The following is a 19,066-nucleotide window of genomic DNA, read 5'->3' as shown; positions in this document are numbered from 1 at the left end:
GGTATTTGTAGTCGGTAGCTAATTTCTGATGGTCGACTCCAAGACGGAGCAGTGCCTGAATTTTGGGGAGTGCCTGGGCAGGTAGGAACCGACTACAGAGTTTCAACCGGTTGTATTTGAGGATTACTGTGGGCTCTGACCTCAAGGATGGCGTAGGATTGTGCCACTGACAGAAATCCCAGATGTTTGGGGCGTTTATTACTCCTGTGTACATTTTTACTGAAGTCATTAAACGCCTGCTGTCAATTAACCTCGGGAGCCTGGGTACATTTAGCTGCTCAGCCATGTCAGTTGTTCTCAATTGAGGGGGTCGGCGATGCTTATTTGTGGCCCATTTCAAGGTCCAGTATTCACACGAGAACACCGGTTTTTGAAGTGAAGGCGACGCAGATGCCCAAATTTTAGCAGCGTATAAAATAGCCGGATAAACAGTGGCTTGAAGATATCTGGTAGTGGTAGCGGCATCGTTGGAATGAAGTAAGTGTTGTTTCGCTTTCCAGCGTAGGGTGTTAAAACGCTTCCGGAGGTATTCTGTGTGATCATTAAATTTCAGCTTCGGATCAAAATAGACCCCGAGATCTTTATGGCAGGTAACCACTGGAATTAGAGTACCTAAAACTGAAGGTTGAATTATTGTTGGTTGCTGTTTTAATGAGTAAGTCATTATTGCAGATTTTGACGGGTTAAGGTTTAATCCAAACATCTTCAAGTAAGTTGAAAGAGTGGTCAAGTTCTCTGTGATGGAAGACGTAATTGCCATTGGGTTTGCAGATGGTGGAATTAAGGTAAGAAACTTTATATCGTCGGCATATATTAGAGCATCATCACGAGGACTCATGAAAGGAATCAGAATCGCTGGGAAGAGAAGGCCAGACAGGACACCACCTTGTGGGACTCCTGCATTAATTTTTCTTGTAAAGTGGGTTTTCTTCAAAGTGAGGTGGACACTTCTATTCTTCAATAAGGCGGTGAGGAAAGCTAGTAGGTCTCCATTAATCCTGAAGAAGAATTGCAGGAGTCTGAGAAGGGCTGTGACGTCTAGGCTGTAAAAAGCAGCTTCAATGTCAGCGTACACTATAGCTAATTCAGATTTAGTTTCGAAGGCTTGAAGAATTGATGTCTGTGCGGCCATGAGGTTTGTTATGGTGGATCTATTTTCGACTGCGAAATGGAACTGTTTCGGCTTCTGTGGCATCAGCTGTTTGTTTAATGCTGGAAGGAGTACCTTTTCTAGAAGTTTCAGGAGGGTGGAAGAAGTTGAGATTGGTCTGAAATCTTTTAGGCTTGTTGGTGCTTTGACCTTAGGCAGTGGTCTCACAGAGTATTCATTCCACTGAGTAGGGAAAACTCGTGTGGAAAGAATAGAGTTGTAGATTGAGAGTAATGAATCTAGGATATAGGGGCTAAGGCATTTAATTATGAAATGAGGTATCTTATCTCGGCCTGCGGTACTAGATGGTCGCAGGGAGTTAATAGCATATATCAGTTGCTGTCTTGTGATGGAAATTATGGAAAGGTCATCAGTAGGAGCAAATTGGGAGTTTTGGAGAGGAATTTCAGCAGAGGCGGAATTGGTTTTGAATCTTGAAATGTAGTCCATCCAGTTATCTAGATCAAGATTTGAATTAATGCGACTGTGTCTTGATGGGTATGGCGCTTTTCCTTTAGACAAGGTAGCATCAGTGTATCTCTTTAATGCTGATGCCTTGAGTCTGTTGAACATAGCTCTTGTTCTGGAGTATAGGATTCGATCTTGGGTTGTGCCAGAGATTTTCCACTGCCTGTGAAGGTACTGTTTGTTGTGGAAACTGCACGCTAGATCTTTGGTCCACCAAGCTCTAGTTCTTGGAGAAATGTGTACGGTTTTAGCTGACGCATAGAGGGTGACTGTATTTATCCATCTAGTGATTAGATCAACTGAGAGGATTGGGTCACATCCATCAAGCACATGCCATGGAATAGACTGCGCTGCCTCGAGGCACTTTTTTGGATCCAGAAAATTCGGAGAGAATATGATTTTCTTTTCAACAGTATTATGGCAATTGAAGTTGGGCATAGGCAGAACAAGAAGTAATGCAATTGGGTCGTGATCTGAATTGAAGGACGTTTCTGGTGGAATGTCGACTCTGCAAATTCCAGAACATAGAATCAAGTCAAGGCGATTGGTGCCTCTCGTTGGCTCCTCATTGATAATCGTCAACTTTAATGGAGAAAGATTGTACATTAGTCGTTGAAAGAGAGGGCTCAGGTGGGGTGGAAGATTAAAATCGTCGCAGAGTATGTGCGTAGCAGAAGGGTGTAACTTACTCATTATCCAGCCGGTAGCATCGTCAATTGTTGCAATATCTGGAGCTGGGGGTATGTAGATTGCCGATAAATCGATTAAACAGGCATTAAACTTCACAGTCACGAGTATTGCTTCATAAAATAAGGAGTTGCTAGATGTGACGTGCACAAATTTCAGGTTGGAATCTTTGACGAAGATGGCAACACCGCCACCTCTAGATTGAGATCTTGACGTGAAGAACGATGAAAATCCAGCGGCCGGAGCATAGGCTATTGACTCCTGGTCAGGTTCAAGCCATGTTTCTGATAAACAGATTACATCCATGCTGTTGGACAACAAGAGTTGTTCGAAGGTTTCAAGCTTTGTATATTCATAGAATTAAACTGATGTAAAAAAAAAAAACTACACTCCCTGGCCAAAAAAATTAGAAAACTTTTGGCGTCAATAGGTAATTTAATAGGAAATTTTTTGATGATAATCAAAATGTAAAAATGAAGTAGTAATTACAGCGAAAAAGGACTACAAGTTGAACAGAACATGAAATGACATCGGCTAACTAACATCGGCACTTACATAAATGTCCTTTACAAACAGCAAGATGGGACAAGATGCCATCTCGATATGCCTTGTGTATAGTCCACAGGTCGATGTCGATGTCGAGCGAGTTGAGAGTGTCCAGAGTTACATTAGGGAAGTGTCTCTTGAAATTCTGTAACCGCTGGAGCCTTGAGCACAAGGAGGGGGTACTACGGAGATGTCTGCCTGGCAAACGCCAACCAACCGTGTTCCAGATGTTGATGTGATCCTGCTTAGCTGAGCACAAATGAAGGAATGACTTTATTTTTAGCACATGGGCTCTATGGACTATGTGCGTATATTGCAGGTTGCAGCAGAGAGTGGATTTAGATGTTGTGTAGATTTGGTGCGAGCACACGTTGGCCCACTTCAGCACCCAGAATTCGAGGCCCCATAGTTTCCTGAGGCTGGTGGGTGGTGCCGCCGACCAAACTTCCACGGCACAGGAGAGTGCACTACAGAAGTAAGTTGCAAGGTATTTCTTGATTATTTGCTTATTGTGCGTTTTGCACAGATCAATTTTCATTCCCCAGAACGCTCTCAGGGCTTTGAAATACTGAGCTTGGATTTGTTTTTTATAGGTGAGGTTGGCATCAAGGATTACTCCTAGGAATGTGACACTGTCTGTGGGAGTCAGAACATTTCCTCCCAATTCCGGAAGTAGAGAAGATGCAGTATCAGTAGAAGTCATCCGACTTGGCTTAAAGATGAGATAGTTTGATTTCTCTGGATTGACTGACAGGCCAAAAAAATTAGCATACTTATAGAATGTATTTAGGTAGCTGTTTACAGATTCAGAGGCGGTTTGTCTTTCTTGTGAATCACCAACATGGCGTTTGCATGGCAAGTAGCAAACAATATCATCAGCATCAGATAGGAAAGCTGGAATTTGATCCATTAGTGGAACGAATATTGCCGCAAATAACAAGACTGAGAGACAACCACCTTGTGGGATCCCTACTTCGATGCTTTTAGTGACTGTAATGCCATCGCCTTTGAAGTGAAGCATTCTCCTAGATAGCAAATTATTGAGGATCTCGAGCATATTTCCGGATATCCCGTAGAATCTCTCAAGTAAGGCAAGAAGGGGTGTTATTTGGATTGAGTCGAAAGCAGATTTCATGTCCAGAAAAATGGTGTGAATAATAATAGTTACCAAACACAACCAACCATCCCGTGCATCTGCTACGAGTACCGTCACAGGGTGAAAAAAATCCCATAAGGATAAAAAGTAATAATAACAATAAATAAATAAATTTGTTCCACATTGCGTGATGAAGAAAAATTTAGACAGCTGAATGCTTGCAAAAGATTTTGTTCAAATCATTCTATCATTCAACATAGTGAATGATAGAATGATTACAACTGATAGACTTCTTTTTGTCTCCTCAGTTTTTTGAACAAAATCTTTGCAAGCTTCCGATCGTCTACATTTTGCCTCATTAATTTCCCCAACATTTCAAAATGTAGTGTATTAACTTTCCGTAATGGTCATAACAGATCCATGCCACATAAATAGCCTGTCTATCTGAGCTGCATTTCTACCTTCAAAAATAAAGAAACAACACAAAGTTTAAAGGGTTTAGTAGAATAAGCATATTAACGCGAATGCCCAAACTTATTAGCGATTTAAACATGATCTTTTCATTAAATCTAACTGTCTTATCGATTAGAAAAACGACAAGTTTTTGTAATCGATAATAATCGATAACAAAACATTCTTATCGATTACAAAAACGCAATACACAGTTAATTTTCTTGTTTTCTTAAGGTTAATTTTAAAATTTCATGTTACTCTGTGTTGTGTTTTTGTAATTGATAAGACCGTTTTTTTTCAGATGATTTCGGGGTCTTTTCAAATGCACCCAAGGACCTTCAATTAAAGGTATTAAATGTTTTTCACCATAATAACGTACTAAAGAATCCTCTAATGTCTCGATAATCACTGCTGTATTAGCTTTAAATTAATAAAGAAACTTTTTATTATTAATAATTGTAAAACTATGCGTCTTACCTTAATGGCATTCTTAGCATGATAACTGTCTACCTCAGGATAGAGTTTCCTCACTTCCGTTATAAGCAAACGGCCCTTGAAAAGAAAGACGTACCTTTCGGCAGTTACGTTAGAAACGTCTGTTACTTCGAACCAGTCCTGAAATAAAACACAAACTCTTAATTCGTAGAATAAGATCACAGAAGGAAATTTTTGGTCAATTATCAGAATTCTTTTATTAATAAAATTATCAGTGAAGAATATCATGGTTTTCTTAGCAGATGTACACTAACAAATCTACTTATATCTAACGCTGATTTGTGGAAATATTTAATTTAAGGACTACAAATGGATGTTCTACATCTTGATTGAACTCATTTGGAGAGTTCTGAATTCGATTGCTGGCTGTGACTGGAGAAATTTCTAAAGTCCTCTTCAATCGCGACTGTAGTTAGCCGATCTCGGGCGAAAGTTGCAGAACTGCCCCCAGTGCGTTATTCTGAGTTTTAGAGACCGCATAACAAACCGGCTTTTGAACACGCTTCTACAGACATAATACACATATAGTTATGAGCGCACGCTTGGTGAGCGTTAATGCCAATATTTACACTTTACAATTATAACTTAACCTTAGAAAAGCTTTACACTCTGTAAAAAAAATCTTTTATTGGAAATACTTAAGCAATGTGGAGTGTAATGATCTGCATTTACTTGGCTACACAGTTTTAACATAAGAGGAGTCTCATCATTATAAATAATGGTAAGTTCTCGAATTTGAACAACTAAAATTGTGTAGTTCCTCAAGGATCAGCTTTGGATCCTTTGCTAATTGCCGATTTTAGTGTGTTATTAGTATAAGTATAAGTTGCAGCAAGTAATACAAGAAAGCAAGCTTATATAGCATCAATAAAAAAAAAATTCTCTCGTTAACCGTCCATCCCCTTCAATAGTTTGTTGAGTTCTTCCTTCAACTTAATTCAAACTGCCCACTTCAACAAAATAGATGGAAGTTTGTTCCAACAATCAAATACCCGCTGGCTGAAGGCCAGTCTCCCACATCTGTCCTACAACCGCCTTTCTTGAATTTGAATTTATACCCCCCCCTCAAGTATGTAGTCTGAGCACGAGGAAGAACACTATCAGCATTGAACTTGCTCAATCCATTTAAATTCTTAAACATCGAATCAGTTCATCTCGCAGGCGCCTAGTCTCCAGACGGTACAATTTGCAGACATGAAGCCTTTCAAGGTAAGAGCACCCATTTGTTCCCTTTACCAATCTGGTTGCCCCTCCTCTCCACTCGTTCAAGCATTTCTACAGCCTTCCTAAAGTGAGTCCTTCAGACCTGTGTACGATACTCAAGATGAGGCCTAACCATGGCCTTGTACAAAAGGATAATTACCTCCTTATCTCTGATAGCATAGTTTCTGTATATCATTGACAAAACCCATGAGCTGTTCTGGCAATGTGTCTGCATTGCTCACAAAATTTCATATCTGACTGCGCAATTACCCCCAGGTCTTTTTTCATTTTCTACTACCATAGGTGTAGTACCTTACATTTGTCAATGTTAAACTTCAGCTGCCATTTCTCGGCTCATCGGCCCAATTTCCCCAGATCTTGCTGCAGTAGCTCATCCAGACTACTCTTGTTAACCACCCTGCCAACCTGGATATCGTCTGCAAACTTAGACATTAAGCCTGATATACCGTCATCAATATCATTGTTAAATATCGAAAACAACAGTGGGCCCAGCATTGAACCCTGGGGAACTCTACTGATACATTATTCCACGAAGAGCAGTACCCATTGATAACCACCCTGTCTTCTTCCACTTAACCATCCCTTTTAGCCATAACGGCAACTTACCCTTAATGCCACATATTTCTCCAGTTTGTACAGAATTCTTTTATGTGCAACAGTATCAAAAGCCTTTCTGAAATCCAAGTACTGTATATGATATAAATTAATTTTTGCATCCATTTCCTTTGTGACCACATGTTATCTAATTAAATTGGACAGACAAGATTTCCCCCTAACAAACCCATGCTATGTCTGAAGTATAGCTGTAATCCTGTGTAGCTGGTCCTGGATCAATTTTTTAACCAGTGACTCCATTATTTTCCCTGGAACAGATGTTAAGCTAACAGGTCTGTAATTATTCACATCACCTTTGATCCCCCTTTGTGAATTGGGGATACATTCGCACATCACCAGTCCATGGGTACCTCCCCTGAATCCAAGGATGCTTTGAAAATTATGACTAAAGGCTTGCTTACCTCCTTTGCTGCCTCTCTTAATATGATTGGCTAGAGCCCGTCCACCCCAGGTGCCTTTAGTATGTCCATCCTCAACAACTGCTCCTCCACTTTCCTTTCAGCTATCACAAAGTCATAAAGCTCCTCGTTGTAGTCTGATAAACTTCTGGCATCCCCTTCCCTAAAGAATTCTTCATTTGTGAATGTAGGTGAAAAATATCTATTCAATTTGTCTGCAACCTGAGTAGGGTCATCAATAGTTAGCCCACTGGCATCAAGTAGCCCAATGTGATTCAATCGTTTCCTTCTACTGTTAATACGAGGGGTTTCCGAAAAGTAAGGTAACACATTTTCTCTCGATGATGATGTTTAATAATACGAAGTTGAAATTACACACCAAGAAATAAGTGAACATGCACTACTTCTCCACAGAGTCTCCAGTTTTATTGATGCGCTTGTCCCAACGATGGATCAGTTTATTAATAACAGTACTGAAGAAATCAGTGCGGCCACACGCAGTAACCAACATCGCACCGCCTGATGAACTTCCTCAAAGGTATTTTTTCAGAGGGCCAAACAAATGGCAGTCTGAAGGCGCTAAATCTGGCCTGTAGGGGGGATGTAGCAGAGTTTCCCAACGATTACGGCGCAACCACTCACGAGTGGTGCGGGTAGTGACCCTCTGACAAATGTCGGGGCACCCAGCGGCAGCACACTTTTCGAAAGTCAAGGACATCGTGAACAGTCGACTTACTCACGTTCGCTATTTGTGCAATTCCACGCAGTTTCACTCGCCTGTTTTCAAGAACGATGCCCTTAATGCGCAAAATGTTGTCTTCTGTCTGGCTCGATGAAGGCCTGCCCTCCCGATGTCGATCCTCAATGTCAACACGGCCGCTTTAAATTCATTTCACCAAAAACACACCTACTTCTTTGTCATCACCTTTTCGCTATACACAGCAACCAGTTTAAGGTGAATGTCACTTGGTGAAGACCTGTTTGCTTGCAAAAAACGAATAACTTCACGAACACCTGTTTTGGACCACACTCGCACGGTAACCGCCATTTTGCAACTAGAATCTACTGTGAGGCGACAGTACGCAATACTGCACTGGCGGTCTTTTTGAACGTTATTAACTGGTCTATCTGTCCACCGCGTTTCATCTCATTCCCTTTCACCATTATTAAGAAAAAAAATGTGTTACCTTACTTTTCGGAAATCCCTAGTATACGCATAGACGTCTTTGCTGCTTTTCTTTGTATTCTTTGCCAGAGACACCTCATAATCTGCCTTAGCATGCCTAACCTCCTTTGTGACTTAATTACAGGCTAATTTATATCTACCATAGGCTTCTGTGTAGCCTGATAACTTATATGCATCCCATGCATTTTTATTCTCTGCCACTTGTGTCAACAGCCGACCGGGCTAGCCAGGTAGGTAAAGTGCCTGCCTGGCAACCCAAAGGTAAGTGTAAGTGTTTTTAGGGTCAAGCGGCACCAGGGGTTCCCCCCATCTACGCGTAGTTTACGTTGTGGTGTATTACAGTACACTGTAAATGCCAGAGATTTAAAAGTGTATGGATCTTGGATCGTGTAATGTCGTGTATCGTTGTTCTTCTGGCCATTTAGCCGCTGGACCCCTGTTGGGATCCAACGTTGCCCCACTCATTCCCCCGTGGAGGCAGGCCAGGAACTCCGTAGACTTAGTTTACTCTGGCAGGTCCTGCCGCTTAGTTTCCTGAGATTTCGGCGGCTAGGACCAAAAAAAAAAAAAAAAAAAAAACTTTGGGTGGCATATTCCAATGGTTATCAAGAAAATAAAATAAAGTGTTTTTTGTTATTTGCGTTGACGTGGGGATATTATCGCTTTAATTTCTTAGACCGAATGCTGGGCGTATGGCGGTTTTGATGTATTAATTTTGATGTGTGGGACTTCGCTAGCGTGAAGATAGAGGGGAGGGAGACAGAAGACTGGGGGGGAAAGGCAGAAGTATGGAGCCAATAGAGAAGGCGGCCCCAGTTTCAGTGAGGCATGCCCATGCCCCACCAGAGAGGAAACAAGGGATGGCGAGAAGGGGGGCCGTGTGGCCGTCCCCTCCTCCCGGGGAGTTAGGAATTATAGGTGAAGAGGGCTAGAGTGCCCTCTTCAGGTCTACAAAATGGCCTTTGTCTCACGTCTGTTTCTCTTCATTGTCACTCATGGGGCAAGCCGCATACTTGTAACCCAAAGGTCGCGGGTTCGATTCCCGCCTCGGGCTTGGATCGATCACAGTAAAATGCAAAAACTTTGGGAGGTGCAATATGGCCATAGAAGCTGATGCGCCAACAACTAACAAAAAAAAAAAAAAAAAAAACTTGTGTCAACAGTTCATCTGACATCCATTTAGGTCTAAGCCTTAAACAGTATTTCTTCGTCGGTATGAAAAGCCTAGTAGCTTCTAATATTAATCCTTCGAATGCTTCCCATTTAGAATTTGCTGTAGGTAACATCATCAGTTGGTCTATTTACCCCTGACAGTAGTTATGTCTATACTTTATGACAGTAATTACGTATTTGGACTCATACGACCAGCACACTCGTTTTCAGTGTCCAACCAGCATGTTACTGACACCAGATCATTCGCTGTCACCAAATACGGAGGATGCGGAAAGGTCAGGGAATGACCACCGCATGTCCTCGGAGCAATATGGCCTTAGTTGCTAATGCTCCTAAAAACTAAATAACAAACAAACAACAACAAACATTCATTGTCGACGATGATCAGCGGTGAGGAGAAGGTGTCTCTTGGGTCGTTTGCTGTGGAACTTCGTATATCTGAATGTGCGGCGCACCTCATTCGGGATATTGTTCTTGAATTCCTCATATTGTAATACGATGCCAAATGTCAACAGTGACCTGGTATTGAGCCCTGATAACCCGCTGCACCCTTCGCTTACGACGAACATCCACCTTGCGTAATCCTTAGCAGTTCTGTCGGCGGGAGGTGGTTCGACACCATTCTTCGTTCACCTTGACCACAGTGGGCGGTGAGAAATCGACAAGACATGCCGTTTCCGATGTGGAAGCACCTGACACACATGAGCTCCTACAAACCTTCCTTTTGAAACTGCGTGATATGTTTATTACGTCACATATTTGTTACTGCATCACTTTGACTCGTACGATGAGATGCAAATTACCACTGTTCTAGCGTACAAAACTATTTGGCTTTTTATACTGCGCGCGTATGCAGCATAGTCCATTAAGGATGAGGTGATCATAATTCAATGATTACTGAGTGTATATAAATCAGAGGGGTAGCATAGTGCGCAAGAAAGCACTATAAAGCCGTTTGGGCCAACTCTCAAGTCAGTTTACTGGCAATGGTAAATGGATAGGATCTCAAGAACTTTGTCACTTTTCAACACCTTGTTAGCCAACGGCAGTCGAACACTCTGGCAGGTCATCGTCCTTAAGTCCAGTAGTCTAAATCGCTTCTGATCAGAGGATTACAATTTCCGTATTTAAAGAACCCACAACCAAAATATTTTAAATACACAGTTATTCATTTTGTTATAAATTAAACTAAGGTGTACTCTAATTGTAATTAGCTTTTGTGTTCACTGTAAATCTCGCAATGAAAATGATCACAAAGACATATGACACATATGTCTTTGTGACACTGTTGCGCATGGACTACTGTACAAATTGGAGCAGAATGGTATTAAGGGTAAGTTGCTACAATGGATAAAAGGATGGTTGAGTGGGAGAAGACAGAGGGTGGTAATCAATGGGTGGTGCTCTTCGTGGACTAATGTTATTAGTGGAGTCCCACGGGGTTCGGTGTTGAGTCCACTGTTGTTTTGTATATTTATCAATGATATTGATGAAGGTATATCAGGCTTAGTGTCGAAGTTTGCAGATGATACAAAGGTTGGCAGGGTTGTTAATGACAGTAATGGCAGTGTGCTACTGCAACAGGATCTAGAAAATTTGGGCAGATGGGCTGAGAAGTGGCAACTGAAGTTTAACATTGACAAATGCAAAGTACTGCACATGGGTCACAGTAACACAAGGGGAATGTACTAACTCTGTGGTACTACACTTAGGGTGGTAGAAAATGAAAAAGATCTGGGAGTGATTGTGCAGGCAGATATGAAGTTTTCTGAGCAATGCAGACAGGTTGCCAGGGCAGGTCATGGGGGTTTTGTCAATGATATACAGGAATTTTGCTAGCAGGGAAAAGGAGGTGATTATCCCTCTGTATAAGCCAATGGTCAGGCCACGCCTTGAGTACTGCGTACAGGTCTGGAGGCCTCATTTTAGGAAGGATGTAGATTTACTTGAGCGTGTACAGAGAAGGGCAACAAGATTGGTGAGGGGAATGAAGGGATCCTTTTACCAAGAGAGGCTTAAGTTCTGCAAATTTCAGCGGCTGGAGACTTGGCACCTGCGAGGTGATCTGATTGAGAATGAGCAAGCCGAATTCTGATGGGATTGCTCCACTTGTTCAGATTACGAACCTAAGGAGGCATAAATTCAAATTGAGGAAGGACAGATGTAGAATAGATGTGCGGAAATTTGCCTTTAGCCAGCGGGTGGTTAATTGCTGGAACAAACTTCTATCTGTCGTTGTGGAAGTTGATAGGTTAAATAAATTTAAGGAGGAACTGGACAAACATTTCGAGGGATTTGTTTTGTAAATTTTTTTTTTTTTTTTTTTTTTGGCTGATGCTACATAAGCTCATACGCTTGCTTTCTTGCGTCACATGCCACTACTACTACTACTACATTTTGAGTTGTGTTATGTCTTGTGTTATTAATTTCGAAACGTAGTAAAAGGAAGTATCTTTAAATTAAATCAAAGTCCAAAAGAACTCACGTGTTTCAGAAGATTTCCAATCTTATATAGATTTCCACTACACCCTTCTATTGCACAAATGTATTTGGCATCGGTAACTCGTCTGGGAATGCTTTGTAAGAAATCCAACGCTTTTTGAAGGTCAGAGGTATCATCTTTTAGCTTTTTACTGTATTTGATGATTTCCTAAAATATAAACAAAATTTTGTTAATTTTGGAATATTCTGGATATATTTGAAAATACTTAAACAAATGAGATCAAGAAAATAAAATATCTTTTATATGTGAAATGCATGAAAAACGTTTCACACTCAAATTATATTGGGCTATTTACAACACTATTTACAGTGATATTTGGCAAGCAGTTAAGGTCATGATGATTCAGTATATTATAGCTGTAACCTGTGGGTATTCTAGCCGTATAGGCAAGAATACCCACAATGTGTCTGTTTTGCGGGATGTGTCCACAATGTGAACGTGTCTGTTTTGCGGGGCTTAAAATTAAGTAATCGAAATGAAAAACATAACTACTTTTAGAACAGTGGCAGAAGTGCTTGGCATGACGAATGGACGTTTGGCTTGGGAAGACTGGTTGCAGACAGCGCTTTCTGTTGCAGTATATCGCCTCGACCATTAACTTTGGTGGAGAAAGCGTGATAGTATGGCACTGTTTCACCTGGTTCAGATTTGATCCGTTAGCGTTAGGGGCTAAAACTAGGAAGTCCACGACCTATTAGAACGTTTCGAATGATTGCACATTATCTGCTCTATGACACTATTACGGAAATGGTCGGTCCTGTCAACGTCATCACGGCAGTAGAGAGAGAGAGAGAGAAAATCTTTATTGTACACTAAAGATACAATAATGTGCCCGCCACAGCCAGGAGGCCAGGGGCTTGACAATGATATAGGGTAATATAAAAATATGTACAGTATATATAACATAACATGAAATTAACTTAAAAACGTACCATTAACCATTCAATAGATATGAATATAAGGCAGACAGTACACCAAGGTATGTACACGTTCATATGTACAAAGCACATACCGGTATTTCAGGATATTCACACAAGTCACAATATTTCACAGTGCCAAATTGATGTTCGGTATCGCATTTTCTTGTGAAACAGTTCGTCGATGTGCCTGCGAAGTGTAGCTCTGCACCTCATAGCAGATAGCAGGTGGAGATATCAGTATGAGTCGACATCAGGGGCCAAACCAAGAAGTTCGGCCATCGAGCGCCTGTAATTGCGATCCGAAGCGAATTTCTGGAGGTCAACTCCGATCATTAGCAGGGCTTGTATTGTAGTGAGTACTTGGCCAGGTAGGAATCTGTCACTGATCTTCAGCCTGTTCCGCTGTAGCTGAAGAAGAGGGGGTGGCTCTTAGGGAAGGAAGTGGAACATGCCACTGACATATATCCCAGAAGTCAGGGTAGTTGATTTTGCCAACCAGCATTTTGACTGTGGTCACAGTTCTCCTCATGCCGATTATTTGAGGCAGCCGCGGGATTTGAAGTTGGAAAGTACTCCATGTCAAACAGCGAAGATCACGCAGGACTAGTATGTAGGAAATGACGTCGAAAAGATAGACTGGCCGACTAGGAGGCAAGAGCTCAAAGGAAATAAACACTTGTGGGATGAATTGCAGTGCCAGAATTCGGCTGTGACCGACCAAACAGCCTTCTCCTTCTTCTTGTTCTTCCAAACCAGCTCTACCAGGCGCTTTTTCTGGAGGAATTAAGGCAAATTCTAGCTGACACGTCCAGGAAATTGGTAGAAAATATGACCAGATGGGTTGAGGTCATGCTGTGCAAAGGTGACCCGACTATGTACATATTAGGTTTTTGAATTAAAAGAAGCCCCAATTCAGTGGCGACACCACCATGCCTCCAGGTCCACCTTCGCGTGGTGCCACAAAGGGTCAGGGGAACTGGACGATTTGTTTGAGGTGCTTGTTAAAGTGCACAGGGGGGGGGGGGGGCGTAAGTGAATTTGGTGGAGAAGCCAAAATTTGTCGTTTAGCTACTATTTGCAAATATCTGTTGTTGTTGTAATGGAGTTTTAGGAGAATCTGAGCCTAAGGCCATTTTCTCTGTATATACTGCTATAAATTGCGTGTGTTCTACTGTATGGTCGATTTTCTGCTTGCTGGACGAAACACCATGCTACCCTCACTTGAGACAGACTAACTAAGCCAAGTTGTGTAAAAGGCTCATAAAAATTCCTCACATCATTGACGAGACTCGAAGTTAGGACTTTTCCACCCAATGCGAAGATGACGAGCATTCTACCAACGGTGCTATCTACGAAGGTACAAATACGCGCGCGCGCGTGTGTGTGTGTGTGTGTGTGTGTGAGAGAGAGAGAGAAAGAGAGAGAGAGAGAGAGATCTTCATACGCATGACTTATGGAGATCTTAGTACTAAGTGTAGACATATTCTGGTAACATAACTACATACAAAAAAAATCAGAAAAAAAACGAAGAACAAAATTATTTCTTGCATAAAGAGAAGCTTAGATTAAAATCGATGTGATGTTTGTTAAGTCTCTGTTAAAAATTGAACAATAACTAGTTTTGCAATAAGCGGTGCCAAAAACAGGTAACCAGAAATTGTATCTGTCAGGGCAACCTAGTCCCCCACCTCTACGTACTTTCAAAGTCACAGGTGGTTCTTATACAGAATGAATACAGAAGTGCGTTTATGACAATCGTGTTACAAAAACACATTACTAAGTGTAATGTATAGCGTGTGTTTCTAATAACTTTAGTCAATCTTAGACTTTTGGAATAACCAAAATTGATCAATTTAAATTCAACAAATTGGAATGACCAAAAATAATCAATTTAAATTTTTTCTTCCTAATATTTAAAACTAATGTAACTTGATAAAAACTAAATGAAAAAGATCTGGGGTGTAATTGCGCAGTCAGATATGAAGTTCTCTGAGCAGTGCAGACAGCTCACGGGGTTGTTTTGTCAATGATATAGACGAATTTCGCTAGCAGGGATAAGGATATGATTATCCCATTGTATAAGGCAATGGTCAAGCATTAGCATTAGCATTAGCATTAGTAGAGGCATTTGATGCAATAAAGCAAGCTTATGCAGCATCAGCCAAAAAAAAAAAAAAAAAAACCCACTTCCACTTCACCCCTCTGTTCGTTCAAAATACCTGTCCAACTGAGCCTTAAACTTATTTAGGCTATCAACTTCCACGACAAGGGATGGAAGTCTGCTCCACCAACCAACCACCCGCTGGCTAAAGGCAAATTTCCGCACGTCTATCCTACATCTGTCTTTCCTCAATTTGAATTTATGCCCTCTCAGCAGGTGATTATTCTGAGCTAGAGGAAGAATCCCATCAGCATTGAGCATGCTCAAACCATTAAAGGCTTTATACACCTCTATCAGCTCACCTCGCTGGTGCCTAGTCTCCAGACACTGTAATTTGCAAAACTTAAGCATTTCTTCGTAAGAGCACTCCTTTGTTCCATTCACTATCTTGTTGCCCTTCTCTGTACTCGTTCCAGCAGCTCTACATCCTTCTTGAAATTAGGCCTCCAGACCTCTATACAGTATTCTAGGCGTGGCCTGACCATTGCCTTATACAAGGGAATAATCACCTCCTTATTAATGCTGGAAAAATTCCTGTATATCATTGACAATACTCCATGAGCTACTCTTGCAGCCCGTCTGCACTGCTCAGAGAACTTCATATCTGCCTGCACAACCACCCCCAAGTCCCTTTCATTCTCTACCACTGTCAGTGTAGTACCACAGAGTTGATACGTTGCTCTGGGGTTGCTGTTTCCCATGTGTAGTACTTTACATTTGTCAATGTTAAACTTCATTTGCCACCTCTCAGCCCATCTGCTCAACCTTTCCAGATCCTGTTGCAGCAGCATAGTGTCAGTAGTGTCCTTGACAACCCTGCCAACCTTTGTATCGTCTGCAAACTTGGACATTAAGCTTGATATACCATCATCAATATCATTTATAAATACAGAAAACAATAATGGACCCAACACTGAGCCCTGAGGGTCTCCACTAATAACATTAGTCCACGATGAGCAGTGTCCATTGATTACCACTCTCTGTCTTCTCCCCCTCAACCACCCCTTTATCCATAGCAGCAATTTGCCTCCAATGTCACACTGCTCCAATTGTGTGACATTGGAGGCACTGCTTCTGTGTCATGTGTTAATTTGTAAGTGTCCCATGCATTTTTCTTCTCTGCCATATGCCGCATTAGCAGTCTTCCATGTGCAACAGTATCAAAAGCCTTTCTAAGATCCAAGCATATAATATCAAAGCTATTCCCTGCATCCAGTTCTTTTGTGACTACATCATAATATCCAATCAAATTGGTCAGGCAAGACTTCGCCTTAACAAAACCATGCTGTGTCCGAGCTATAACTGAAGTCTTGTCTAAATGATCCTGCAGAGCTTCTTTAACCAGTGCCTCCATTAATTTTCCTGGAACAGAAGTTAAGCTCACAGGTCTATAATTACTTGTGTCAGCCTTTGATCCTCCTTTGTGAATTGGGGTCACATTTGCACATTTCCAGTCTATGGGTACCTCCCCTGAGTCCAAGGAAGCTCTCATAATTATGGCTAAGGGTTTGCTTACTTCCTTTGCTGCCTCCTTTAATATAACTGGATAGATCCCATCCACCCCGGGTGCCTTTCTTGTGTTTATCTTCAACAGTTTCTCCTCCACTTTACGCTCAGTTATTTCAAGATTCTGTAGCTTACTGCTAGAGTTGAATACACCTCTGGCATTCTCCTCGCTGAATAACTCCTCATGTGTGAATTTCGATGCAAAATATTCATTTAGTTTGTTAGCTACCTGAGCAGGCTCATCAACACTTGACCCATCGATATCAAGTGGACCAATCTGATTCATCCCCTTCCTTCTAGAGTTTACATAAGTAAAGAACTCTTTGCTGTTTTTCTTTGCATCCCTTGCCAAGGATTTCTCCTAATCTGCCTTCGCCTGCCTAACCTCCTTTGTAACTTGGTTGCATATCAACTTGTATCTATCTATCATAGGCTTCTGTGTCATGTGTTAATTTGTAAGTATCCCATGCATTTTTCTTCTCTGCCATATGCCTCATTAGTTCATCTGTCATCCATTTTGGCCTAAACCTTGAACAATATTTCTTAGTTGGTATGTAAAGCCTAGTAGCTTCCAAGATAAATTCTTTGAATGCTTCCCATTTTGAATTTGCTGTTGGTAACATCATCAGTTGGTCCCACTGTATAGAATTTAAATACTGTCTCAGTCCATCGTAGTCGCCTTTACGGAAGCAATAACCCTTCCCTTTACCCCTAATGGTAGTTACCTCTTTGATTAAATCCCACTTCAGCACACTGTGATCACTGCCACCTAGTGGTTCATTTATCTGCAGATTCTTAATGCATGAAGAATCACTACTGATAATCAAATCAAGAGTATTACTCCCTCTAGTTGCCTCCCGAACATGCTGATGTAGAAAACAATCATCCAATAAATCCACAAAAGCCTTGCTTCTGTGTGAGTGACCAGCCCCCAAATTCCAGTCAATATCTGGGAAATTAAAATCCCCCATTATAAGACTCTCTGATTTACTGGCCCACTCTATTTCCCTGTACAGTTTCTTATTATACTCATCAGAGTCATTAGTCCAATAGCACACTCCTACTCTCAATTTTGATTTCCCTATGCTTATGTCACACCAAACTGACTCAACACTGCACTGTCCAGCGATGTCGACTGGCTTCACTTCCTTGGTTTTTATGTGTTTCTCAACTAATAGCATAACCCCTCCCCCCTTCCTATCCTGTCTATCCTTTCTGTAGACGTTGTACTCCCCAAATTGCAGTTCTGCATCCCTTATATCTGTGTGACACCACGTCTCTGATATCCCAACAATATCTGCCTTTGATGTTTTGAGCAATACCTCAAATTCATCAAATTTATTTACTAAACTCCTAGCATTGGTGTATATGCAAGTATACCTGCACCTGTTTCTATTCTTAGCTACCCTAACACAACCCATGTGTTTACTTGTACCGCAATGGCTCCCAGCAGTCTCTGAAATACCATGCATCTTGTTTTTCTGGCTTCTGCTCATTCTAATAGAAGCAGTGCAAGAATCTCTTTCGCCTCTGCCAGTGGCTACTGTCAATCTATTGGTCTTTGTCTCCCCCCAAGCTAGCAGTTTTCCGACCCACCTAACACTGCCTCGATAGCATCAGCAAATATTCTTGCACCTTTTCTATTTAAGTGTATCTCATCCCTGTAGAAGCAATCTCTCCTGTTAACAAGTACAGACCAGGCTGAAAAAAATTCTACCCCTTGAGCCTTGCACAATCTTTCCAGGGCCGAATTGATCGACAAGGCTCTCATCATATACTCCCTCCTATCGTCGGAGGGAGTGTGGATTACTCAAGGCCACACCTTGAGTAATACGTACAGATCTGCAGGTCTCATTTTAAGAACGATTTGGCTGCTGGAACGGGCACAGACAAAGGCAATGAGATTGGTGAGGAGAACACCTCTGCAAATTGCAGCATCTGGAGACTTAGGCATCTGTGATGATCTGATTGAGGTGTTTAAGGGTCTGAATGGATTGAGTAAGTCAATGCCGATGGAATTCTTCCTCTTGCTCAGACTACGCATAAATTCAAACTGAGGAAGCATGGTTGCCGGACAGGTGTGCGAAGGTTTATTATCAGCCAGCGGGTAGTTGATTGTTGGACTAAACACTTCCATGTGTTGCTGTGGTGGTGGATAGTTTGAATTCAAAGAACTGAAAAAACTACTGCAGAGGAATGTACAGGTGATGTGGGAAGTTTTTTGTTTTCTTTTTTTTTTGACTGATGCTTTATAAGCTTGCTTTTTCTTGTATCATTTGCCACTAATACAATGCAAACCTTTTGGAAATTGTTAATTTTATAAAAAAAAAATATGTCGCATGCAAAAATTATTGAAGTGGGCATAACTTTTTGTAGCTTCACTACGACAGTCTGGGTGTGGGGAGGACTGCACTGTTTTATTTCTAAAAACTCGGTATTTTCATTAAGGAAAGAATGTTTGTTTGTTTGTTACTTGGAGCATTAG

General features: G+C 41.4%; 1 protein-coding gene across 3 annotated transcripts in view; it reads right to left on the bottom strand.

The window, feature by feature from the left end:
* Positions 1–19,066, bottom strand: part of LOC150082242 (protein Obscurin-like) — an 865,351-nt gene that overhangs the window by 649,505 nt on the left and 196,780 nt on the right. For all 3 annotated transcript variants that reach the window (XM_090379203.1, XM_090379204.1, XM_090379205.1), the window contains 2 exons: positions 11,977–12,141; positions 4,878–5,015 (listed from right to left, as the gene is read on the bottom strand). In XM_090379203.1, coding sequence (XP_090235329.1) covers positions 4,878–5,015; positions 11,977–12,141 — 303 coding nt within the window. The remainder of the gene's footprint in view (positions 1–4,877; positions 5,016–11,976; positions 12,142–19,066) is intronic.

Source organism: Mastigoproctus giganteus, chromosome 8 (genome assembly GCF_048544385.1).
Source record: "Mastigoproctus giganteus isolate SK-2022 chromosome 8, ASM4854438v1, whole genome shotgun sequence".
NCBI lineage: Eukaryota > Metazoa > Arthropoda > Arachnida > Uropygi > Thelyphonidae > Mastigoproctus > Mastigoproctus giganteus.
This window is presented reverse-complemented; position numbering and strand designations above follow the sequence as displayed.